The sequence below is a fragment of the Copadichromis virginalis genome, linkage group LG7, assembly GCF_057382275.1.
Source record: "Copadichromis virginalis isolate Kocher_CV1m ecotype Utaka linkage group LG7, C_Virginalis_male_GT1.1, whole genome shotgun sequence".
Lineage (NCBI taxonomy): Eukaryota > Metazoa > Chordata > Actinopteri > Cichliformes > Cichlidae > Copadichromis > Copadichromis virginalis.
Window position 1 is genome coordinate 2544964 of NC_140624.1, and position 27489 is coordinate 2572452.

General features: G+C 41.8%; 1 protein-coding gene across 1 annotated transcript in view; it reads left to right on the forward strand.

Moving 5' to 3' along the window:
* The window catches only part of cdh13 (cadherin 13, H-cadherin (heart)), a 436452-nt gene that overhangs the window by 80734 nt on the left and 328229 nt on the right, over positions 1–27489 (forward strand). The window contains exon 2 of the mRNA XM_085461175.1: positions 24553–24673. Within this exon, the coding sequence (XP_085317301.1) occupies positions 24553–24673 (121 nt within the window). The remainder of the gene's footprint in view (positions 1–24552; positions 24674–27489) is intronic.

The following is a 27489-nucleotide window of genomic DNA, read 5'->3' on the forward strand; positions in this document are numbered from 1 at the left end:
TTACACAGCAGCACTTAAACCTTTACAGTCAGCCTTTTAAATATAATTTCTATTCTTTCACTGCTAAATTCAGCCAGAGCTGTAGTCAAGGTTCTAAAAAATACCCAGAATATTCCCCAAGCAACATTCTGCAGGGCAAAAACAACCAAACCAAGCAAAGAAATCACTTAATCAGGCTTCTGCTTGAAAAGCTTCAGTAATACTGAGTCTCTCCAAATGCTGAAAGCTTATCAAACGAGATGACATCAGCAAAATAGCTGGCTGCAAATACACATATCTATTTGGACAACTAAACGAGGTGTGAGGACGTAGTTTGGGATCATATTCCCATGTGACTTATATGTAGCTGTGGTCATCACATTTACCCTTAAATTGACCGAGATCAGAACCTCATATCAGACACAAATCCAGCTCCAAGCAAACACGGCCACATTTCTTTGTGAATCCTGTAGAAGTAACTTCTAGGAATGAATGATAACCTGCTTGCATGCAAACTTTAGAGGATATCAAAGTAACTTTAAAAAAATAATATTTTGCCTTCTGTAGCAAATTGGTTTGACAGAAATGTGCATGCCATCAATCATTAGGCTTCCAACGTCAGTGTAACGAGGAGTGGTGCTTTTGGCCCAATGTTAAACATCTACACAGTACAAACTGTAACTGTTGGATGAAGCACTGAACTTTGGACAAAGTGCTAATAATCTAAGACATAATACTGTATTTGTGTTGTGCGATAGGAGTAATGGCAGTTGTTAACGTCTCCCCGTAATGTCTTGAAAACCACAATGAGGTTATGGGCCTGCGGTGGGTTACAGAGCTCGGGATATACGGTCTAAAGCAGCATTATCCAACTGAATGGCATCGATTAGCATGGGCAGCATCCAGACTGTGTCTTTGATAAGCCGTCTTTAGGGTGTTTGACACCATTACAGCAGTAAACTAGTAGCTTGTTATTTCACACCGACACTTTGGGCATCTGGATCCGCAGAAGCACAGCGGCTTTTTACGGCACGAGTCGGGGTTACATGGCTGCGTTGATGAAAACTGGCTTTTGCAGCTGTGTCCTTGTGTCAGCATCACTGAGTACTGCCATACCATCGGCTCGGGAAGTGCGGCTCTTTGGCTCCTGGATGTCTCTATTAGATGCTGTTTGCGAATGTACAGCTTTATTATTCTGATTTAATATAACAATGCCCCAATATCCATTCTGCTTCCTCTCCTTTCACTTTTTATTTATATCACTGAGTTGTGCCTGCCTCCTTTCCTCATTTTCTTTTCTCTTTCACCCTCCGTACTGACTCGCATCCATGCAGGACCTGCAGCACAACAGATATTAAATCAGATTTATTGTCGAGCAATAAAATAGCGTCTGACCCATGGAAATGTTCCCGAATGTCTAACCCTCCCCCTTCCTTCCCCTTCTATCTGAAACTGAAGGCTTACATCAGTCTTAACTCAGCATGACCATGTGGCTGTTCTTCACTAGTTACATTTTCAAATGGATGCATGTTTTCTAACAGTATTTAAGAGAGTTAAATAGGTGTACTAAAACAGACTGTTAGTACTTTATCTCTATTCATAAAGCACATGAAGTGTTGAACAATGATAAGATGATCATCTATAATCTCGATCATGCCTCTGAAGGGTGTGTTTGAGTGATAACCAGTCAACGACAGAAAAACAGGTTACTTGTTAATTTTTTTCAAAGTAATGCAGAGTGCGTGATTACTCACCAGAGTAGGTAATGTGTTGCACTACTAGTTACAATCTTTCTTGTTACTCCATAAAATGATCTGAAATTACCAGGTAACTATAAAAACCTTCTACACCACCTACAATCATATTTGGACTTGCATATGATGTCCAGCCATCCATTCGCTTCCGCTTATCCTTTTCAGGGTCGCTGGAGCCCATCCCAGCTGTCATAGGGCGAAAGGCGGGGTACACCCTGGACAGGTCGCCAGTCTGTCGCAGGGCCAACACACAGGGACAGACAACCATTCGCACTCACATTCACACCTAGTGGCAATTTGGATTATCCAATTAACCTATCCCCACAAGCTGCATGTCTTTGGACGGTGGGAGGAAGCCGGAGTACCCGGAGAGAACCCACGCAAACACGGGGAGAACATGCAAACTCCACACAGAAAGACCCCGGCCTGGTGTTGGAATTGAACTCAGGACCTTCTTGCTGTGCGGCAACAGTGCTAACCACCGTGCCACCGTGCTGCCTTGCATATGATGTCTCTTATTTTATTTAATGATTTATTTTTGCTAGGAACACAAAACTGACGACACAATGCAAAGAGAAAACCAACAAAACTTTGCAGTGTCCTTAAAGGGGGGCGTTCTGGCTGCTGGGTTGGGGTAGCGATCTGTTAGCATGCTGTCTGCGCTGTATAAGGTGGTTGTTTGTGTCCTGGGTGCAGTTTCCACCATCGCACTCTTGTCCTTTTGCACAAACTAAGAGTAAAGTCCATATCCCAACTCCTGAGAAGCTGCATCACTGTACTGCGCTACCATGTCGCTCTTCACACATGGACTCAAATCAGCTGATTGTAGCGAAGCGTGCAGGAAGAAAATAAAGCAAGTTTGTTTTTTCTTTCTCTTGTCCGGTGCATTGATAGCTGAAGACCTGCTGTAATGCAGTAAACATAATTTAGTAATGCAATTACTACATTTAGTGCAGAAAAACATTACATAATGTAATTACAGTAACACTGCCCTTTGTTACATGCTACACCCAACCCAGCCCACAGAGGGGTGCGTAAGAAGAAGAGGCATCACTAATCCTTATAGAGAATGACCTGAACCAATCCACCGATCCCACAGGCACCATATCAACCCTGTCGAGTATCTTTAGCATGTGGCTGGATGGGAGATTTGCATTATAAATCTGCAGCAACTGTGGGATGAAGAAACAAAGCAGTTATGACCTCGAACGTGTATGTAAGCTAGCAAATATGATGTCAGGTCCATATTCTTAGTTGATTTTTTTCACGAGTATATTGCAGAACTTGTATGGTGGGTCCAAGTTTAAGCTTAGATATATGTCTCTCGCTCATGTTCCAAGGTAGGCTTGGTTAGCATTGTCGGCTGGCTTGGGGACCTTTACTAGAAGCACTGTCCAGCAGCTGATATTAGGAAATACTTGCAGGCACTAGAAAAGGTTGGAGTAAATGATGATGCAGAGGCTGTGATCATGGCAGAAAGAACAACATCAGAAAGAAGGAGCCCCAGAACATCCAGAAATACTGAAGGAAAAAAGTGTTAATAGCATTAGGCGCTATAACCCCCGAACTGGAAGAGTGGCTCCAGCAGATTGCAGGCACAGTATCAGAGGTCTCTGACCAGAGCTGTGCAGGAACTACCGAGACGCTGTGCAGATACCTCCTTTGCTTTTATGGTTAGTGTTCTCGCCAGTGCCCACGCACTGACTTAGTTTAGGCAAGATGGCAGAAAGATGAGGACACGCAAAGATAAATCCACAGACACATAGAGACCTCAGCACAAATTCCCCATTTCCCTTAGAGTCACCTCAGGTCCATCACCTGAAATGATTGTGGCCTCTGAGTGCATGGCAGGAGGAAGGTAACAACTGCAATCCTTCTGTTGGACAGCAAATTGCTGAAGATTAGGGGCATTAGAGTAGAGGAACTTTCCTCAGAGTTTAACAAGCTTCACTTCAGGTTTATATTATGATTGATTCTGTGCTCAGAGCTTTTTTATCAATCCATTAGAGCACAAGCTGCAGTATGGCAGCCATCCAGACACCGGCATTAACATCCCATCTCAGGGCCAGAGACACTGGGAAGGTCAGCGAGGTGGGAGCGGGCTGAGGAAACATTTACTGCTTTGGTGCAATTATTTCAACGCAGCGCACTGCAGCATATCTAAAATATTCAATATTTAGTACTGTGTAAGTGGGCAGAGGACTGCTCTTATATTTATTGCTTTGTTTTTTACTAAAAACTTGAAGACACAAAACTATACTTTAGTGTTAATGGAGTGCAGTCAGATAAACATTTAAAATTGAAGTCCAAATAGTAAACAGCCTGTATTTGTAAAGTGCTTTACTAGTCCCTAAGGACCCCAAAGCGCTTCACACATCCAGTCATCCACACATTCACACACTGGTGATGGCAGCTACGTTGTAGCCACAGCCACCCTGGGGCGCACTGACAGAGGCGAGGCTGCCGGACACTGGCGCCACCGGGCCCTCTGACCACCACCAGTAGGCAACGGGTGAAGTGTCTCGCCCAAGGACACAACGACAGAGACTGTCCAAGCCGGGGCTCGAACTCCCAACTCTTGAGCCACGATCGTCCAGAGTGAGATCGTCATGGTTATCATGTACGTTACACGGCGACAGAAGAAAGAAAAGGATTACAAAAAAGGACAAAATAATAATTTTCTGCGCTGACCTCTGGAAACAGACAAGGTACGATTACGCAAACATTACCATCTTCAATTCATAGAGAAAGATTTATACTTGTTGTGTGCGTATCAGGACAAAAGGGCAAAGTAACGCAGCATATTATGCTGAACATGAATATTTAAATGGTTTTCCATTCATCATACTGCGCTGGTACAACTTATTCAGCGACAAATTGGAATATGAGTGGGCGACACTCCGTGGAAGCTTCCCCCCTCTCTTGTTGGAGTTCAATTTGCAGAACTGTGGCATTCATTAACGCTTAGCCGTATTTATTGGCACAGTCCTGCCATCAGCAGAAGGCAAATCCTGAAAAGTTCAGAGTTATCATTAAATCAAATACTTATGGATTATTCATTAAAAAGGAGAAAATGAAGGACACTTAAAACCTCTGAACCTTTTAGCAGCGAGTACACGCTCTGTAAACACGTACCAGGCTCCGGTGGGAATACTAAAGGAAACGGTCGTGTCCTTTTACGGTGGAGGGAAAATGCTGCCGACATGGTGACATAATCACACAGATTATTAAAATAATTTGACAACATAAATTGCAGTCTAATCATTTACAAACCCGTGTCTTCTTTCTCTTTCTTGGATGTGGCAGCACTGCCGTTTGATATATTCTGTGACGCCATCGTGGACATTATGGACGCCACGATGACTACTAGACTGAAAAAGGGACATTAAGCGTTCTTTGAAATGATGAATTACTGGTTGCTATGGTGATTACCACCGCTTCGAGGGGCTGGGATGGTTTTACTCAACCTCCTCGAGCCTAAAAAGATTTTAAAAAGCATTTTGTGAAACGCTGCGTCATCTAAAAATGTCACACCTGGGAGCCTACGCTACAAAAGCTAGTCATCAGTGTAAAACCGAGTCAAACGAGGGGCTTGTTTTTGTCTGTCTCTCATGTTTACATGAACTTTGTTTCTGATTGTTCTTAGTTATCAAACTGATCATCTATTATTCCCTTTCCTTTCAAAAAGTTACATTAAATTTGAATAATACTTTGTTTTGGGGGGAATTTCAGGACAGGGGAAGAATATGAACAGTCCACACAAACATCAGTTATCAACACTGTACAGTTAGCTCCAGACTTTGTGTGCTGAGAGGAAAGAAATCTTACTCTTGTTTTGCCAAAGATATAAATAGTCATATAAAATAGAAAGCTTTTTAACGTCATGTGATGTGCTTGTGATCAGTTGCCTTTCTTACCCAAGTCAGAATCAAAGTCATGCCGCTGATCTTTCATGGTTAGTGTGGTCAAATGGAACAAATCACTTATACACTCGCAGTTGAAAGACAAAAACACAGCGAGGGAGAAACAAAGAGCAGTTCTTGTTGTCTTTGAGGATGAGATCAATGGCTGCAGATTAGTGACAATACCTGCCAGCTCTTCCTGATGAAATCAGCACTGGGTGGACTGGCTTTGCTCTGCGCTTTTGAAAAGGAGCAGAGAGTAAAGTGGCTAAAGATGATGCTGGCCCGACATCATCAAAGCTCGGACGCTCATTCTGTGCTACAGCTATTGATATGCGCACTCATTGTAAAATTAATTTATATATTTAGAGACTAGTTAATATGGTGATTTTATGCGTAGTTTGTTTGTAGCAAGACAGACTGTACACATCAGACAATATTTCTCCTCCTCCTGCACACAGCGGCCGTGGTGTCGAGTCACATATGTGTGTTTGTCACAGGGTGAAAATTGTCATGTCAACACCAATGCATAGACCTGCTTGAGTCCCTGTGCAGCATATATAAAAGGGTAGTGGAGACAGATATAGTTGGCTTATTGAGAATAATATGGGCTTTTCTTCATCAGAGCTGAGCCTGGAATATGATTCCTCTGTTTTAGTGCACAGGAGCAAATGGGATTGCGCATACATTTGAGCTTCATAATGTGTTTCTCTATATTCTCTTAAATCAGGTAAGAACTTCCTCACTGACGTTTCATCACAAGATTCAGGAAAATGTTTGTAACCCTTTAAAGCCGGTCGGAGCCGGTGTTCTGCACGCTCCGTTTTGCGTAACTATTTTTAAATCCCGGTAGTGCTGCAACCACGTGAGCTAGCGCAATAATTTTTTTTGCATATGAAACCGGAGGAGTTGTACTTACATCTTATGCCATCAGCTTGTCCTCGGTCACGGTTTCCTTCCACATAAAGCTTTGCCCGAAACCGGAAGTGACGTCATTATCGCGGAAATGTAGTTTTTTACTATCAAGGCCTCATGAGCCTATACTGGTGTTTTTAAAAGTTATCTTTGACTTTATGACTTTCTGTGTCGTTTCTGGGATGCTGAGGACTCATATTGCACTGCTGGAAATAGTTTATTTTGATGCATGTGCTGTTTTTTTGCAAATTTGCAGTATAATATTTATTTTCGTTTTCCCTGCAGTATATAGAAATTGGTGTATTTCAAAAATAAAACTATGAAGACACTTAAAATAAATTTCCTGTGGTGGGAAACTATTTTGTGCAATTTACAGTTTTGAGGGATGAGCCTCTTAAATTTCTCTCACTAGAAATATATGTTAAAAAAACAAAAACGATTTGTTTGTAGTTTATTGCACTTTTTTGCAATTTATGTAATTACTATGCACTTAATGCAGACATATTATTAAAATCTGGGCTATAATGGTTGTATTGATGTATAGCAACTTGAAACGCTCCCAAAAATGGCTCCACAGCATGTAAAAATATAATATAAGCTCTGGTGGACTTGGTTCTATGGTAGGTCTTAAAGGGTTAAATGACATTTTTGAAAGCACATTGTCCGTTATTGTATAAATCCCAGAGCATTTGAATGTATTTTAACCATATTTTTTAGCCAGCAGCAGTCCCACTTTGCAGGTGTTCTTTAAATGGTCACAGTTGTTAACTTGTGCTGGAGACAGAAGTCAAACAGTTTTGTAAAGAAGAGAAGATGAGCTTTGCAGGGATATTTGGTGCATCGCGGTAGCACAAAGCATTGACGAGGTACTGCTGTCTGACAGAGAATCAGCTTTACCTGCAGTCGTCACAGTCCTGCAACTCCTCAACCATTTAGTGCCAAATTCAAATGTTCCCTGAAATATGGGAATGAGTTAATTTTACACCCAGAATTACAACATGGGTGATAAAGGGTTAAAAAGAGAAAAAGCTTCCTGGGCATTTACAGTTTTTACTCTGAATATAATCTCGTGCTTAAATTGGCTGTCTTAGCCATATCTACTTTATAAAGCATAACTGTTATTTACTGCTGATAATGAAGCCAGGCTGATGCAAGACCAGAAAGCTGATAATATTTGGTGTATAATGTGAAATGATGCAGGTACTGTCAGGTTTGCTGTGGCGGGCAGGACGTAGGACCCAAACGCAGGACTCATACACGGGGAGCAAACTCACAATGGCAGCTCTGATACTCATGAAACTCAAGCTAGGGAACTAAACTGGGAACAGAGAACTAGGAAACACCGGGAACACCTGAAACAAGGACTATCAAAATAAAACCGGAAGTATGAGACAGAAGCAGACTTGACACAGAGACCTGGAAACGTGACGGACTGAGAACCAAGCGCACAAAGCAGAGACTGAATGAGGACATGAAAACGAAACCTTCACTAGAGACGCAGGAACACAGGAGAGGCACAGAGACGAACAGCGACTGGGAGACAAACACAGGCTGAGGGACCAAGATCACTGAGGGCTAAAGAAACACAAAAACATGAACAAACAATAATCAGAGAATATCCTTCCTGTGTGTATATTTCTGTATTTTTAAATATGGACAAAAAATACAGTTTTCACTCAAAATAATCCTTCAACTCTGCGTGAACCTGCTGGGTTGAAGTTTTTTTTAGAAAACTGTGCCTCTACTTGAGTTTGGATTGACGCAGGTTACAGTAAATTGCACCGCTGACATGCTTTCCTAACACTTACATACAGAATCACACATATCTGCTGTGTGTGTCCTAATCAGTGTGAAGTGATTCTGTACCCACAATAGATTTTTTTACTGAAGCATCGCTAGTTTCTAAGAGCACATTCATTTGTGTTTATATGGAGCAACACCATTCTCAGCCTAGAATAAAGTGACACCTCCATGACGTGTAGTGTGATCCTATTGCACGAGTTGGTTGCTGTTCTAGCTCACTGTTACTCCATGTAAGTCGGTCACTTTGCATCTGTTTGCCTCGTGTTTACAAAGCTGAAGCGAGTGGGACCTTCTGACACTACTTGACAAAGTATCCACAACATTTCAGCAATGCTGCTTTTTAGCTGCATGGAAGCATGCGTACATATTCGAGCTCTGCTGAGGGATAGAGGGAGCTCTGCCTGTCAGCGTTACGGAGACTGTCCCTATCTCTGCGTGACAGTAAGTGTGGCCCGAGTGACTTTTGGGCAAAACCACACAGAAACAAACGTAGAGAGAAGGAAGAAAGAGGACAAGAGTTAACAGCTGAGCATGAAACACAGAAAGAACAACAAGAGGGAGCAAATCATTAAGCACCGCTGAAATGCTAAACTATGTAATGTGTTTTTCCCACCGGTGCAAACTCTTCTCCCAAAAGTCAGTGTTGCTGCCATTGGTCGGGTCAGTTCTGGCCAAAAGAAGAGAGGATGCTACACAGCCGTAGACACGGCCCTGAATTCAAAATCATCGTAGTTTTCTTTGTTCTATTGGGAATAAAATATGGCTTCATAAGATTTGCAAATCGCGGATACAAGCGGCAGAAATGAGCTTCCTCCGAAGGGTGGCTGGCCTCTCCCTTAGAGATAGGGTGAGAAGTTCGGCCATCCGGGAGGGGCTCAGAGTAGAGCCGCTGCTGCTCCACATCGAAAGGAGCCAGCTGAGGTGGTTCGGGCATCTGACAAGGATGCCCCCTGGGCGCCTCCTGGGTGAGGTGTTCCAGGCATGTCCCACCGGGAGGAGGCCCCGGGGAAGACCCAGGACACGCTGGAGAGATTATAGGTGGCTGGGGAGAGGGAGGTCTGGGCCTCTTTGCTTAGGCTGCTGCCCCCGCGACCCGGCCCCGGATAAAGCGGATGAAGATGGATGGAAGATTTGCAAATCTTGTACAATGGCTGCATCTGAGAGGATGCAGGCAGGTGATGTGCTGATGGTGAAATAGAATCAAAACAAGTTGTTTTTAGGTGCTGATTAAGCTCGGTGGGATGTTGAAGATAGTTGTGATCAGTAAGATGTCTGAATCACATACATGTGAGTTACGTAAAAGAATGGGGAAAACACGGATGATGCCCTGGCAGGGCCTCCTTGGATGAGGGTGTCTAGTGATAGTGGCCGAAACACCCGATGAATCCAAGGCCCACTACTGACGATGTGTCCCGAGTTTTAATATGATAACCTAGATCAGAAAGGGAAAAAATGGCAGATTAGCCTGGGTAAAAGACCGAAACACTCTGTGAAGTTGAGGCACACAACGATGTGTCCCTCTGGTAAAGTTTCCGGGCTGCCTTTCCTCATTACAGCCATCCTTCAAGATGGTCTCCATTTAAAGCAATGCAGTATCAGGGATTGCAACATCTAGTCCTTTTACCGAATCATGAATGTTCTGCAATCGAAGGATCAAACAGAGGAAGGTGAGAGGAGTAAACAGAAGTTTTATCAGGAAGCATTAAAGGCTGAGTTTCACCTGATCCATAATCAGAAGGTGCAGGTCAGGTCTGGGTGTAGGGAGGAGTGTTTCCTGGCAGGCTATCAGCAGCCCCCTGTGACTTTTAATGAATAGAGGCCAACTAGAGAGAAGGAAGTTAAACAGATAATGGAAAATAAACCACAAGTAGAGACAAACATAGGCCTTAGTCCTTTACCTTAAATAGCCGAGCAGGGTAACCGCTCAATAAAAGCTGTAGACACGGGCGGCGTGATAACAAAGGAGTTGAGAATCTGCATCCATGTACTTTTATATTCTTTATCTCTTCCTGTCCACCCCGGTGCGTCGCAGACGGACGCCTGCCTCTGATAGCTTTGTATCTAGCAGCGAGCTGCTGATTAGCAGCTTTCAAACTTGAATTGCATTGCAATTTGCAGCCTTTGAGAACAAATTGCGATAGCATCACCATTTTGAACTCGGCTCTTCCAGACAGGTCCTGAAGAGGTGTAACCTCCCTGTCGATGTGGCAGCATTTTTGGTTCAGCAGTGTTTCTGTTGCATTGGGTTTCCATCTGTCGCTGCCACGGGCGCCAGGGTTTTGGCCAAACTTTGCTTTGGTTGTTGTTTAGACACAATAAACACAAACAAAGACAGGAGACAGTAATATACTCCTAAAACCATCCGTTTCAAGTTTACCTACTGAGGCTATTACACAAAGCACCCTTTCAAGGTGAATGAACATGCCATCTAGGTAAAGCTGAAAGTGCTCAGATTGACATGCCAAATCCCAACAGGGAAAAAATAAAGTGCATTCAAATGAATTCTGCTGGATAGCAGCTGGTGCCTGCAGCTGACGCGCTTGTTGTTTTTCAGCTCCTCGCTTCACACCTCTCTCCCTGTTCCTGTGCGGTGAAGTGAGAGGTGTGTGAGGTGGAGGTATTGACAAGCTTGCCAACTAGAAAGGGGATTTGAGCAGACTGACAGTGAGGAAATGATACTGTCGGGGTTACACCAGCTCACTTACCACGCAACTCTACACCCCCCCGGGGATGTTGGATTTGCATCGCAATAGGGCACGTCTGCTTGAATGCAACGTACCACTGAAAGTTTCAAAGTCAAATTTCTTCCGTAGAGTGAGAGAAGTCCTCGTTACACACACTGGTAGCCAGCTGGCAGTGGTCGCAGCATCTTCAGTCTTAATGAGTCACCGGGCCGATTTACAGTCCCCCTTTGCTCTTTTGGAGGCAGGAGATTATGCTGTGCAGAGGAAGCACGCCTTCTGTGCGCTCCGTGGAGCTGTGAGCTGAGCTGAATAAAAACTAAACAACTTGTTTTACTCCCCGAGTCCTAGTTTGAATCCCTTTGGACACAAGCAGCAAATGTGTTCATTTATTTTAAACTCTGTGCTTCTTTGATAGCACAGTTACATATTACCAGCATATTCAGAGTGATGAAATAATTGATAGTAAATTCCTTAAATATTTAATTTGAATTGATTTATGTCAGTGCACGTGGCTGATAAAAGCATGTGAAAATGGTGTGCTCTTTTTCCATCCATCCATCCATCTTCATCCGCTTTGTCCGGGGCTGGGCCGCGGGGGCAGCAGCCTAAGCAAAGAGGCCCAGACCTCCCTCTCCCCAGCCACCTCCTCCAGCTTATCCGGGGGAACACCAAGGCGTTCCCAGGCCAGCCGAGAGATATAATCTCTCCAGCGTGTCCTGGGTCTGCCCCGGGGCCTCCTCCCGGTGGGACATGCCTGGAACACCTCACCCAGGAGGCGCCCAGGGGGCATCCTTGTCAGATGCCCGAACCACCTCAGCTGGCTCCTTTCGATGTGGAGCAGCAGCTGCTCTACTCTGAGCCCCTCCCGGATGGCCGAACTTCTCACCCTATCTCTAAGGGAGAGGCCAGCCAGCCTTCGGAGGAAGCTCATTTCTGCCGCTTGTATCCGCGATCTCGTTCTTTCGGTCACTACCCACAGCTCGTGGCCATAGGTGAGGGTAGGGACGTAGATCGACCGGTAAATTGAGAGCTTCGCTTTTACACTCAGCTCCCTCTTCACCACGACGGACCGGTGCAGCGTCCGCATTACTGCAGCTGCAGCCCCAATCCGTCTGTCGATCTCCGGCTCCCTTCTTCCATCACTGAACATGACACCGAGATACTTGAACTCCTCCACTTGGGGCAGGAACTCATCCCCGACCCGGAGTGGGCACTCCACCCTTTTCTGGCTGAGAACCATGGCCTCAGATTTGGAGGTGCTGATCCTCATTCCCGCTGCTTCACACTCGGCTGCGAACCGTTCCAGTGCGAGCTGGAGGCCCTCACCCGATGAAGCCAACAGAAAGACATCATCCGCGAAAAGCAGAGATGAGATTCTGAGGCCACCAAAGCGAAAGCCCTCCACCACTTGGCTGCGCCTAGAAATCCTGTCCATAAAAATTATGAACAGAATTATTCTGAACAATGACACGTGCATAAAATCAAACAATATTGTTATATTAAATAATTTGAGGAAACTCCTTTAAGGTCTTTGGGCCAGAGCCAATGGTAGAAACTGCATTTTCCGTAATGACAGTCAAACCACATGTTGATAGTTTTCGACGGCTCTGTACCTTTACCAGTACGTTAACAACATGCCTAAAACAAAGCATAGGGCCCCCAGTGAACATCACGATACTTGATTTTTGTATAGAAGATCATTGAAATGTGTTTCAGAACTTCTCTTTTAGAATTTTGTAGTGTGTCTGTTTTCTGTTTACCAGTTGTGCCCATTCTGTAATAAATAATCTGATGATGTCTTTTGTTAATCCTTGTATGCTAACCAGAAACTGGTATCTCTTCATCACACAACAATTTGTTTCACTCGCTGGGCCCACGTCCTCATTTTAGTTTTGACAGAGTTTTAGTGGTAAAGGCTTGAACGTGAATTGAGATGCGGTTTGGGGAAGGCCTCAAAGGGGACTGGCGGCGGCTCGTGGGCCTGGCAGATCCCCGTGTACGAAATAGAAGTGAAGAAGTTAAAGAATTGAAATGGGGAGGCAGGGTGGGGCACGTAAATGAGAACAAACAGCTTGTAGAACTGGGGGAACATGTATAGGAGCATGTTTGGAAGCGTGGTCCCGCTGCTGAAACTCAGATACTTTATCTCCAGTTATTGCGTCACAACGCATCTTTTGCAATTTTCTCGTTTTCATGTTCACACATGCTTTTCGTTATGCAGTTATAATTATCATTCCTTATAAAATGAATGAATTTAGCAAACAACCAGTTTCTTCTGTCATTTCTGCTTCATTACTATTAACTTCTCTTGCCAAGTACTCACTTCTCATACCTCCACCTAAATGGCAGCTTCCAACTTCTCTGAGACACATGTGAGCTTTTATAGACCAACAGAAGATAACATGTGACACAGCTGTCCAGATGTTAGGGAATTCTTGCAATTTGGGTCGTTTTCGCTAAAACTACCTTTTGTAAAGGACAGCTGGGCACGTCTGTGTAACGGGAATATCATCAGACAGGAAGTGCCTGCTGAACTATTCCTAGTTGCTCATGAAGAAATTAAACCTGTTGCTCTGTGCAAGTAGATTAAATATGTACTAATTACAGCAAATTCCCATCAAAGTGTTTATCAACCAACTGTAAGGCACAATCAACTTTGAGAAATTAGCTTGTGAATTTAGCATTTAGACTTCCAGCAGTATTCTGGTATTGTGTACCGTCCCTCTAGTGTGCCTCTACTGGCCTTTTTCTTTATAGTTATATTGTATTTCTGCCTTCTGCTTCTTTCTCCTTTATTACCCTCCTGATTTTGCATTCACACAGTGACAATAACCAGCCAACAGCAAAGATGCTTTTTCTGTTTTTCTCTCTTGTCCCTGCTTGCTTGGCTACCCGCGGTCTATGGTGAGGCTGTGTGTTTACTGCTCCAGTGTTGTTTTACAGGCCCAGCAGGTGTGACCAGGGTTCGGCAGTGTGGGCCAAGAACCAGATGGTTTCATGACTCAGGTGCTCCATGCCTGGGTAACCTGCCAGCTGCAGGTGTCTACGGCCCATCCTGATTGATTCTCTCTCTCGCTTGGCTTTCTGGCTCATCTCGGGCTGTATGTGTAGCCAGTCTGGAATGGGTCAGCCAGACCTATAGTGAGGTGTGTACACTGACATTTACCTTGATGGATTCAGACGCATTGCAAGATTGAGGGGAAATGTGGAACGGGTAAGACACGAAGGTGGCTGGATGAAATGTCACGGTGCTAGCTGGGTGTAAACTGTCCAACATAATTGCAGGGAGGTGGTAAAATGTGCCGAGCATTCTTTAACATGGGTACGGCTGTTTCAAATTCTGGATCAATATCAGATCTGTACACAAAAGCAAAGTTAACGTACCTCGATCTATTCAGCTTACAGAAAACAATGCCTTAAAGCAGGGGTGGGCAACTCGAGGGCCGGTGTCCTGCAGGTTTTTGATGTGTCCTTGATCCATCACAGATGATTTAAATGGCTAAATCACCTCCTCAACATGTCCTGAAGTTCTCCAGAGGCCTGGTAATGAGCTAATCATTTGATTCAGGTGTGTTGACCCAGGGTGAGATCTAAAACCTGCAGGACACCGGCCCTTGAAGCCTGGGGTTCCCCACCCCTGACTTAAACAAAAGAAAAAAAGCACAGACAGTGAAATAAAGTCCAGTTTTTGGAAGATACCGTTTTTCAGTACTTGTATTGTATTTGTGGATCAACACAAAAAAAAAAACAGGTGAAATAATTCTCGATAATAAAGACATTAGAATGCATGAAGGACGCAGACTGACAGGAGTCTGTTCCCTTCGTTTTCCTTTGCCTCTCTCAATCTTCCTTCTTCCACTGTCTGATTGCATTTAGCCTCACATACACACAGTCCATGTGCACATACTCACACATCACTTCTAACAGCCATCACAGCCTTTCTCTCAACCTCTTCCTGCCCGCCACTCCTCAGCAAATATCTGGTATAGCGGTCTCCATCTCTATCTATCGATGCACTCTGAATTCTCGAGGCGCTATTGATTCCCAGCAGAGGTGACATTTACTGTGTGCTCTCCCAAGTCATTGCCTTAATCACCTGACTGGTCCTTCACACTTGAACTAAATCAGATGTCAAACTCTCAAGCGATGAGCTGACCCGCTGTTACTCCTCACGAATGAATATGAGTTGACTGACATCATAACCGCAACGACAAAAAACAGCAACCTGAGCCACTCGGCCCTCACACCCTTAGTCAGCCTCGTCTGTCATTTTAATCAATACTACTATCTGCTCATCTCTGTAAAGACAACTTTTACACTTTTTACTTTGTTTACTGCCTCATAAAATACTGACCTTGTGATGACCACGGTGTACTTTTCATTCCCCGTTCATTTTTGCACTTTTCACCTTAATGCTGTGAACAGATCTTATGATGCGACGGCCTGATCTAAATGCTAGAGGTAAAAAACACATGGATGCTTCGTTCATAATTGAGCATTCCTCGTCTGCTAATATCAACCTAAAGACATGCACGCCGAGTAGCTGTCAATAGATAACTGTATATATATTTCTCCACCAAGAAGCGAATGTATACTAGGGCTGCCACAAACGATTATTTTGATAGTCGACTAGTCACCGATTATTTTTGCGATTAGTCGACTAATCAGATCATCATCCATTGGACGTGAAACGTACAGCTTATTGCACCAGCAGCATCTGCTCTTATATAACTATCATTAGCTTACAGCTTTAAGTGTGTAAGGTATGTGCTAACTAAAAATAAAGACAAGATGATAGTTTATTAAATTTTAATGAAATCTGCAGATTGTTTCGGTGAAGTTTAATAAACTCCTTGTATAAAATAAAATACTACAAAAAGCCAAACAATAACATTTTTAAGTTATCTAAGTGACTCATATATATTTAACCTGAGTAGCGAAAGACGGGGGTGGGTTTGAAAACGGTTTGCTGGGAGTCCGGTGTTCTCACGGCGCTAGTGACCTAGCCCCCGGCTCGCTATCAAGCTAGTGGGTAACAGACGTCTCCGAAAACGTCGGAGCGCTTTTGAAAATATGTGGTGTCTTGATAAACTGAGCAGATATTTGAGGTTTACACAGCTACATTCTCGCCTGAAAATATGTTAAATGTTTATTTTGTGACCCAGAAAGAATAATAAGAGTAACATTAAAACTAACTAGCTGCCGCCATTGTTGGAAACTGACCTGGGCCGCGCTATGAATTCTGGGACACAGCTTCTTCTTCTTCGGGGTTTAACGGCAGCTGGCATCCTTGTACATGCAGTGCTGCCATCTTCTGTTTCAGTCCGTTATTACACTCTTAAATCCTGCTACTTATTCCTGCGTCTTTTGGATCTTACAAAGCTTCAAACGACGCGTCGACTATTAAATCAGTCGTCGATGATTTTGATAGTCGACTAATCGTGGCAGCTCTTATGTGTACAAACCCATCCAGCCCCAATTTTTTTCTTCGCAATTTTATTATTTTGTCCTCATTTAAAATGTAATAAGGCTTTTATGAGCTCTACAAACATGACTTCCAACCACCAGAAAACATTTCTTTGAGACGTACGACAACTTTTTAAACATAATTATTTATTTATTAGGAAAAGGTTCGTCAAAAGTGGAGTTTAAAAAAAAGGAACAGAAAAAAATCTCTTTTGTGGATTTTCTGGTTTTACGACTGATTAATGTTGAGCTGCATAAAAGTCGTTTAATAACTGCATTGTTAGTATAAATACAGAGAATTTGTATTTGTTCAGATGCATAAACACGTCTAACAGACAGTATTCAAGTCTCACCAATAACAGAACCAACAACAAAAGTGAGCATAGTGTTGTTGCTGGTGATGATATTTTATTCTATTTTTTCCAACATTTGGTATTTCACCCATTTTGGATGAATGAAGGTATCTCCTTGAAAGTAGATTACATTGATCTTGGACACATTTATCAAAAGTTGTCCTGCAGGTTTTCAGTGATTGCTCAAACTTCTACTTTATATTACTCCAGATGTGTGCTGGTTTCAGATTAGGTTCCACGTTTTCTTTTCTTATCTTTTCTTTTCTCGTTGGAAAACATAATTGACTTGGTTAATTAAATGTCTGTTAATACTTTTCATTCTTTTTCAGATATTAAACCAGTGATATGTTCATTAATAATGTAATTTGTTGATAATATAGTGTAGAGGCTCTATATATTATTTGCGTTTCACTTTTTATTTGCTTTTGAGTTTCACTAGTTGTTTGGTTAGGTTTAGAAATCCATAATGTTCTTGTGTCTTAGTATTATTTTAATCTTTTTTGCTATTAATATTAATAATAATTATGATATGTTATAATATTCCCGTGTCTATTGGTGGTGGTTCGCACCGTCCCCTCACCTCAGCTCTCGGTTTGCTGGAGCTTTTCTATGTGAAGTTTGGCATGTTCTCTGCATACCTCTGTGGCCTCTCTGGCTTCTTCCTTCACCTCACACACTTGCATGTTGTTGATCCTAAATTGCCCGTGAATGTGAGCATAAAAGGTCGTCTCTCTACGTTAACCCTCAAAACACTGGCGCCCGGTGCAGGGTGTACCCCGCGTCTGAGCTTGTGACAGCTTGGACAGGCTGCAGCTCAAATGCACGGATAGATGGGAATTAGTTTTTTCTTCTCCTTCTTTCTTTTTTAAATTATAAGACCAAAAGAAATAAGATGAAACAGTGAATAATTTAACATTTAGCAAAATGAGTTTTGAGGTCAGAGTTTTTTCTTTTGTTTTGTTTGAATGAGATCTGATCATCTTTCTTTTTTGGCTGAATCAATATTGAAGAGTAAAGCACAGTCATAAGTGATACAGCAAGCTGAAAATAGAATTTTATTAGATCCCAATGATCCTGCTGTCTGACACTTACCATTTGCATGACTTGTTTACTCCACTCCTCTCTCTCATGTTGTCCACATATCCTGCTAAATGCTTTCTGATCTATTTATCTCCTTGGCTCTGTGTCCATCATCTCATTAAACTGTTACATAATACACAATTTTCAGTTGCTTGACCAAGATAATTGTTCCGGCCGAAGAGGTATTTTCATAGAGCCGAGGCTCTTTGTTCCCTAAGACCAGACCATAGCAACCCCTCTGTGTAGCACTCTGGCAAACACATACAGAGCCAGTTACTGCTGAACAGTGAGAGCCTGAAAGAAACATCAAAACGAAACGAGGGACCCGGCATAAAAACAAACAAACGAAAAATAATTACTTTCATTGAACCCAACAGATAAAAATACTGTGAAGTTGAGGAATCATTTAATAGTTTTTCTATATGTGCATTTATATTTTCATCATGTCTGTGTTGGCGCACACAGGCAGGAGCTTCACTAAACTTCATTGTCGAGAACATTTGAGCAAAGAATTAGGTCAGATATCCACGTCCCCCTAATTCTAACTAATTCAATTTTGCACTTGTATAACAAAACAATAACCAGAGGATTTTCATACCATTAAACCATTTTTTAAATCTACCAAGTTCAGTCTCTCATATATGTAAAATAAGAACCAACAAGCGAGCTTAAACACACATAAAAACAGCTCAGACAAACAATAAAAGGTGTATGTACACACACACAACATCTCACCGAAATCTTTTATCTCCACACAATCTCTGCATAACTTTGAAAGAGATTTTTAGCTGATACTCTCATCAAAAAGACTTATTAGGAAAAAGACTGACATTGACGATAATACCTCTCAGCTGGCTGATACGACCTTCACTGATCCAGTAGACCTAAATGGATTCCTGATGGAGGGTAGTGGCTGACAATAACACCTGCCTGTTTCTACCGCCACTCCCATTAACTCTGTGTTGCCTTAATACTGTGGTTCAGCACTGGAGCTGGATTGTAATATTTTCCCCTTAATGGACGTTGAAATGAGTGTTCATGATGTGCGTTGATGGAGGTGTGTGGTGTATATCCATGTTTTCCTGCCATGCCAACATGACTTGCAGCCTACTTAGTCAGCATGCTTGAGTTTAGGGACAAACGGTGTCAGGACAGAATAAATTAATATTTTGACAAGCAAGGAAAACAATTCAATTCAGTTTTATTTACAGTATATCACGTGTAAATCACAACAACAGTCACTTCAAGGCGCTTTATATTGTAAGGTAAAGACCCCACAATTATACAGCAAGCACTTTGGTGACAGTGGGAAGGAAAAACTCCCTTTTAACAGGAAGAAACCTCCAACAGAACCAGGCTCAGGGAGGGGCGGGGCCATCTGCTGTGACCGGTTAGGATGGGGAATAAAGACAGGACAAGGACAAAGACACGCTTTGGGCACGCCTTCCCGGGGTGTGGTGATCAGAGAGGTGGGAAGTAACAAAGTACAAATACTACGTTACTGTACCAAGGTCGAATTTTCAGGTATCTGTACTATACTTTATTAGTAAAGTCAAGAGTATTTAATTTTCTACTTTTACTTCTACAGTTTACACAATTATCTGTACTTTCTACACTTTCCTTACATTTTCATAACAGTCTCGTTACTCTCGATTCACCTGTATCGTTTGTAGCATTTACAATTTCAAATGTAACATTTCTATTAATTCAAGAAACATCAGCAAACATACAAACTGTTCATGTGCAGTGTGTTGCAGTGTGTTGCTGGCTAAAGGTACAGCTGCTGTATTTGTAGGGAGAGAAAGGAATGTGGGATAAGTTCACTCAGAGATGGAGAAAGATATAAGACAGGCAGCACAGGAACGCGGAAACAGGTTATACCTAAAGGTAAGGTCAGTCATACTTGATACACTGCAGATCCAAAAATGACTTTGTCAGGATAAACAGATTCGCCTGCAAAACTGTGTTTGACTGGTGCACAGCAGCTGTGGTGTTCATGGTCACTGTCAGGTTACTTTAAGTATAGGAGATAATCTGCATTGAGTTGATGATGCTTAGATTAATTTCCTGAATTCCACTCTTATACCAACTGTATACAGTGTAGTATAAAGACAACACAGAGTGGGCTGTCATTGTCATTGTAGGACATAGAAATCAGCCAGGACAGCTCATGAAACATCTGCTGACATCTTGTTGAATTCAGTTCTGTAAATCCACAAAGAGCAGCAGGTCAGCTGATCACAGCCTGCACTGGTGCTCACATTAGTGATTATCACAGGTTGTGATTCTGTTTCCAACACCAAGCCACTACAACTGATCTTAGGGTTCCCCAACCTGCTGAATCCCACTTCTTGGCTGTCCTCATTAGAGATGGGCAGTAACGCGTTACTGTAATCCGATTACTTTTTTCAAGTGATAATGGATTAGATTTATATAGCCTATTCATTCACTCTCACATTCACACACTGGTGGAGGCAGCTACAGTTGTAGCCACAGCTGCCCTGGGGCAGACTGACAGAGGCGAGGCTGCCATATCGCGCCATCGGCCCCTCTGACCAACACCAGTAGGTGAAGTGTCTTGCCCAAGGACACAACGACCAGGACAGAGAGCCCGGGGATCGAACCGGCGACCTTCCGGTTACAGATGCGATTCCCACCCACTCGTGTGTGGGGCGAGCCATGGTCTCCCCACACACGAGTAAAGTAAGGGATTACTATCGCAAAAACGGTAATTAGATTACTGTTACTTTCCCGTAGGAACGCTGCGTTACTGCGTTACTAAAACCGTGATTCTTTTGCGAGAATGTCTCATGACAGTGACGTAAGCGAGTGCGACGTTCGTGACAACAGCTGTGTGCAGATCAACAATGGATCATATATCAGTGCGGAGAGAGTAGGAGCGTGCAGCGTTTAAAGCGTGGAAGTACTGACCTTAGTTTGAGTTTGATTCCATAAAAAGTGACAAAAACATTAGTGTCCGCTGTGCGTGGGAAGAAAACTTCTTTTTACAGCAAAAAAACCCTAAACTTCCAACAAGCACCGAGTAGCTACCACGGGAATGTGAAACTCGTGGATTCTTCCACTGACCGCGGCACACCTGCACCAGGGTAAACCTCCGCCTGCTCCACTCCTGCTTTACAGGTGAAAATAGAGCAACAGGACCGCTGAGTCTTTGACTTTATTTATTTTCTGCTGTGTTTTACTTGCATCTATTTGAAAGACTGAGTGTAAACACAAAAAATATTTTATTTTATGTGCTGGAATGTGCAGAAAATAGGTTTAAATGTTAAACTAATTTCTTCCAGTCAGAGAATGTTGCAGATAATTACATTTTTGCTTGATGCATAAAGTTAAAAGATTAAAACTAATAAAACAAGTTTTAAAAAGAGACTTTTCCATCTGATTACATTTTGTATGATGGATTATGCAGGAAGTAGAATTGGGCTGAAAGATCTATCACTTTATCACCTACTCAGGTTGTAAATTGTGTTTTTAAAAAGTAACTAATTACTTTTGAAAATAAGTAATCAATAAAGTAATGGGATTACTTTTTTGGGGAAGTAATAAGTAATTAGTTACTGATTATTTTTTTCAAGTAACTTGACCAACACTGGTCCTCATGTTTGTGTTTGGGTGTGAAGGCAAATTGTAGACAACTAAATACAGTTAAATTAAATTTCTTTCACTTGTGTCCTACATAACAGATTCAAACATTCATTAGAATTTCATTCAAATAACATTTGTATTCTCGTGTACTTATAATATTATATTATTATATTGATATAGCAAAAGGTTTAGTTGTCTTTGCATAGAAATATCTGGTAGGATTTCTCTTTGAGGTGTTACTTTTCCTTTCTTAGTCTGAGTACATTTCAGAGACTGTACTTTTTTCTTTTACTTCAGTAAAGAAGTAGATTCAGTACTTCAGGTGTTACTGGAGTATTTTGTTAAAAACCACAGATATCTGTACTTCTACTTAAGTAAAGAATACCGTTACTTTGGCCACCTTTGGTGTACGTAAGACCTCTATGGCCTTATGGTGGACAAAGCTTGTTTACCATGAGGCTGGATCTTGATACACGATTACAGCACAGCTTTGTGTCTTTTAAGTAAATAAAATAAATATTTGAGTATGAAATTTTGTTTGTATTTTAAAACAATGATGCAAAAAGATATAAAATAGAAGAAATAAGACAATAAAGCAACTAAAACAACAACTTTGGGTCAATGTTGTGTCTTTCGTTGAACATTACATACTACATAATGGTCCATTTTGCAGGTTAGACTGTGCCAATAATTTTGATAACATGTGTCATAAAGTCAGCAAACAATTATTTTCACTGGTGAAGTCGGGTTTCCTTAATCAAGATGCACAAATGAACCTGTAGATCTAAATCAGCAGATGTAGCTCACCTGTAAGTGTAAATGTGAATGTGCTGTATATGGTTATTTGTGAATGACTGGCTATTTCTATTTGTCAATCCTCTTGCTTAATAGGTGGCAGGTAAGTATAATGTTAGTATAATGACAGAGTCACAGAGATTAAACTTTGTGTTTGTGCAGGAAAAAAGTGTTAATTGACTCTGTAGCACAATAAAATTTCACATTAGAGGAAATAAAATATTGTGACTGCTGCATTTGCATAAAATCACCTCCCTTAATTTACGTTCAGTATGTAGACATATCCTGAGTTTTTCTATTAGTGGGTGACTGATCTCTTCATCTCTCGGCTGCTTCTTTACGCTGTCACACAAACTATTTCTGAAAATATAACACTACACAGTTTTGTAAACCTGTGAAATCATTTGAAGTGATATATTGATCAACCTTCAGTTTCAAAGTTGCTGTAACTGTAGTATATCTATGAAACTAATGCAGTTCTTCTTCTTTGGTAGTTTTAAAAAAATGTTATCAGAGATACAGTCCAGAAAGACAGAGCCGTGAAATTATTTATTTCTTATTCTCAGTAAAAACACGAGGCTTTTAAGAATAGTAGAGTCTGTGACGTTTATGGTAAATGTTGTATTGCACTTTATGTTTATGAACTCGTTGTCATCCTTAAAGATGCAGGGCACCAGGAAACCATTGGAAAATCATTATAATCACTCTATGAAATCAGAAATTGTTCCCCACAATATTTTCTTAGCATTAGCTTCAACTGGTTCACACATATTAATCACCTTGGATGGTTGCTGGCTTATAACTCTCTTGTACACATTCAAGTGGTTATCCAAAGCTGTGAGTCTTTGCTTGGTATCTGTGTGGACAGCTTGTGGTACTTCCACCATTCTGCAGCTCTGATAGATGACTAGCTTCCCTCTGTGCTGCCTTCATCTTGGCCCCTGATCCTAACATTGTTCCTCGCATCCATTCAATGCATTCAACGCACCTTTTGTTCATCCCCCAGTATGCGGGGATGATGACACCCTGGCTCCACCGTGCTAAAGTATTTGTTGTACCTCATCAGTCTCTTGTAAACTGCCTACAGGGCGAGTGGGATTTTTTTTAATGATACAAAATTTACCTGATATCTTACAAAATGTTTCTAACCTTATTTCTGACAGTGTTGGTGCCACCTTGGATCTTCCACAAAATACTCCATCATGACTTGTTCAAAACAAATAATTCACGCTTATAAAGCTATTTGTTATATATCATAATGACAACACATATTTTTAATGCTGGACATAAAAACTAAAGGTAACAAGAACAATAACCTGAAAGAAAAGGTGTCCTATCATTATCTCTTTAACAGCATATCCTCAATCAATGTGAAGTATTAGTTTTGCTGTGATATGCTCCAGCCTAGAGGATGTTTGGTTTGAACATCCCTTCAGTCATTTTACAGCCTGTTTCCATGGGAACATCCACCCTTTAAACCCCTTTGAAAAACAGGGGCCGAAGTATTTTTTCCACTTTAAATATTTCTTTAACCTGAATGAGGTTTTTTTGCTCTTTTTGAGAAAGACAGTTTATCAGTAAAAAGTCAAGGAGGGTAGTTTTAAATTTAAATTGTAAAGCAGCACATTGAGAAAAAGACAAAAATCTATGAACACTAAAAATAAAAAAGAAATAAAACCATACTCATGTCTTTACTAACTCCAGTAACACCGATGAGCCTCAGAGGAGAAAACATCGAATCACACAAAGACTGTCGTTGTTATTTGCTTTAAACTGTAATGTAAAAGTGCATCACTCTAACACTCTCACCATTATAAGCTGTGCCTGTGTAAATATGCCATTTCTGAGTAGTACTACTCAGAAAAGGTTTGTTGTAAAAACTAGAAAGGATGTTAGGAAATATGAACGATATGTACGAGGTCTGTGGTCCAAGGACACGTTAGCTGCTAGCATCACACAGCTCGACTCCCGGTGCCTTATGTTTGGGTCAGAGGTGAAACTGTGGGGGGGGAAATGCCAGGAGAATTCCTACAGTGTTAGAATTGCTGCTTTTTCTTTGCCATGGATTATTTATGTATCTGCTTTATGCTTTTGCTGTTTATTTTGGGGAATTGCATCTTTAAAAATGTGTTTCTGTTATTCCAGCTTTGGTCCTCTGGTCTGAACCATGTGCTTATCTGTAATATTCTGACTGTTGGTGTTTTCTGTGTTGCAGGTTGCCCATGTGGGTGGCCAAGGGGATGGTGGCCACGAGGGCTGTGTGCCTGGCTTCCAGGTCAAAAAGTACCAGGTGATGTACAGAGGTCCTTTCCAAAAAGGACAACGCCTTCTTCAAGGTCAGTAAATTGGTTAAAATCTCTATATCCACACCACAATTCAACATCCAGTTGTACCGACACAAATATCCTTTCCTTCATCTGTCTGGGTTTTGAGGATTTGACCAGCAGCATATCACGGGGCTCTAGGCAGCAGGTTCCTACCAGGTCAAGGTGGAATTATGTGTGTGTGCATGTTCATTAAAATTCCTTTGATTATAAACATGGGGTAAAACGGGTTGCTTCTTTGCACCACAGTGATAACAACATCATTTTTGTCTGCAAATGAATTATTCTCCTTTTTTGAATGATATTTACAAAAGTATTTTCCCTCTTTGTTCCTCCCCCGAAGACAGCTTTGAGCTGCTTAGTTAACTGTGTGTGCTGTGTGCTCATATGCAAGCGTGTTTGCTGGAGCTTTTGAGTCCCAGTTCAACGGTTACATGCTCGAGTTGACTTAGCTTTCTGCAAAGCTCCGGTCCCTAACACACTCTGACTTGCATTTTCCTCTGTATGCAGAAAATTGTGTTTGATCTCAGCAGGTTTAAAATCAAAACCTTTAAGATTTAAGAGTTCGAAGAGTTCACAGCTGACGAGTCCATGTCACGGAGGCTTAGTTCTGTCTCTGAGCCACTTGTGAGTCAGTCTTGTCGCTCCTAAGTTAATGCAGTGACCAGTTAGTTTCCCCACAGCCTCCTGCACACGTCCAATCTCAACTCCATATTGCAACCACAACTTATCGGTCCATTTTGCTCCTTTGGGGCACTCTGGCAATGCCCATCTACACAACTTCACTTGGTCTCTACAGAGATCAGCAATAATGTCAGCTGGCTAGCAGTCTGCTCCTTTGGGCTTGTGAGTTATGGCGTCTTTCCACAGAAATCGACAAGGTGAAGTCAGCTAGTGGTAGTTTTATTGCAAAGCTGAGTTTCTACCAATTTATTTGCTTAATAATTCATTTTTCCTCTCATTTGTTATTTTATTCATACAACATGATGAAATACAAATGAAATATGTAAATTGAAATGGGAATAATTTATGGCGTCTTATTCACTCTGTCATTTATTGTGGAACTTGTTTTCATTCCCCTCTCATTATTCAACCTCTTCTTTATTTATTTAATCATCCCCACGATTCTTCTCCGCACTGAGAAGCTACACCAGCAGAATGTAATCACCTGCCTGTCTGACATGCGCATATTGTGTTGCATCCATATACACAGCAGTAACAGGCTTCTTTTGAGCTCACAGTGCTTTTAGTGCTTGTCGAGTTTCTTTGTGTGGCATTCACCTGATGGACAGCTTTTCCAATTGAAAATACATACTTTCCTGCCTATACAGCAAAATATGACAAATCTAAGAATTTCTCCTTCAATCTTCTTTCTTCTTTTTCAGCTTTATTGTATTTGATTTGGTCAGCCAGCGAGGCACTTTGTCATCTGGAGGTTCAGCGGTGCGTGTAGTAGGAGACAGAACGCAGTTCTGCTTTAGTGCTCTGCTCTGGGACAACACAGTGGTTCCATTACCTTGAATACGCTCCTGTCAGCAGAAACACCTCTCACCATTGGGGGGTGGGGGGTCCCACTGCTCACAGAAGTATAGGCATGCTACTGGCCACACACGTACATGCATATAAAAGTGTGGGTTCAGGCTTGTTGTGCATTTGTTACAAAGAAAACCTGAGATGCATGCTGTGATTGCCTGTTTGCTCATAGCCGTTCAACAGAAATCTTCTACTCTAAATACTTGTTTGATCATTTCAAATGTTTCTTAAAGATTTAATCGCTTTTACAAACGCTGCACTTCAATAGCTGCTAAAACTGAATAGCTGCGAAAAGACCAGACGAATATGTGAAATATAGAAACCTAGAAAAAGAAACAGATAGGGGAGGTGACTTCAGCATTCTTTGTTCAACAAAATGCGTGTAATTAGTATTGACTGTGTCGTTACGTTAGTGAAAGCTGTGTAACACGTCGCTGAATTGACCAGATGCAAGAATGTTAGATTCATGATGAAAATCAAAGCAGAATAACAGCATGTCGACAATGCGGGTGCATACTTTGCAGCGTGTTTGTGTGATTTCAGAGTAAAATGGAAAACCGTTTGTTAGCATGAAATAAACTCAGTGCTTTACGAGTACATCTCTGAGAGGATCGATGCTATTTTACCTCACTACGATCCATTTTTGTTAAATTTGAACAAACCGTCTGCTGAGTGTGAGCAGGATGTATAAAGAGTGCCAGAGGCTGCAGCCAGGCTCAGTGACACATGCAGATTTATGTAAATGCTGCTCAGCCCAGTGCCACCTGCTGCAGACCTCCCTGTGTAATTACTAGTGGAGGGGCGGTCTGTTAGTGAGAGATACCTGTTGGCGCAGACCTGGGTTCAAGGACATCCATCTCGGCTAATGGGCATTTCTGAGAAACAAATGCATACAGAAATACAGTAACGGCGACTCTTTCTCTATCTTTCCAGCTCTCGGTGGCTTTGCTGGTGCTTTGTTTATTACGCCATCACCGCTGCCTCGTAATTCCGCTCTACCTCTAGCTTTTACTCCAAGCCTAGTTTTATTGCACCTTTTGTTTTTGCTCCTACTCAGCTGGTTATTAAATTTAATATATGTGATAGAAATGTAGGCACATGGAAATGTGAAAATTATGACTGGAAATAAACCTGCTTATGACATTATAAATATTACAATTTTAACATAGTAAAGAGCTTTTAAATTGTTACACTGCATGTGTAGGAAATGCAACCTTGAGGAGAAGCAGTGTGCTCCGTCCTTTCCCTTCAGCTACATGTGATGCAGACACAAACTCATTGTCTGTGTCACGTTT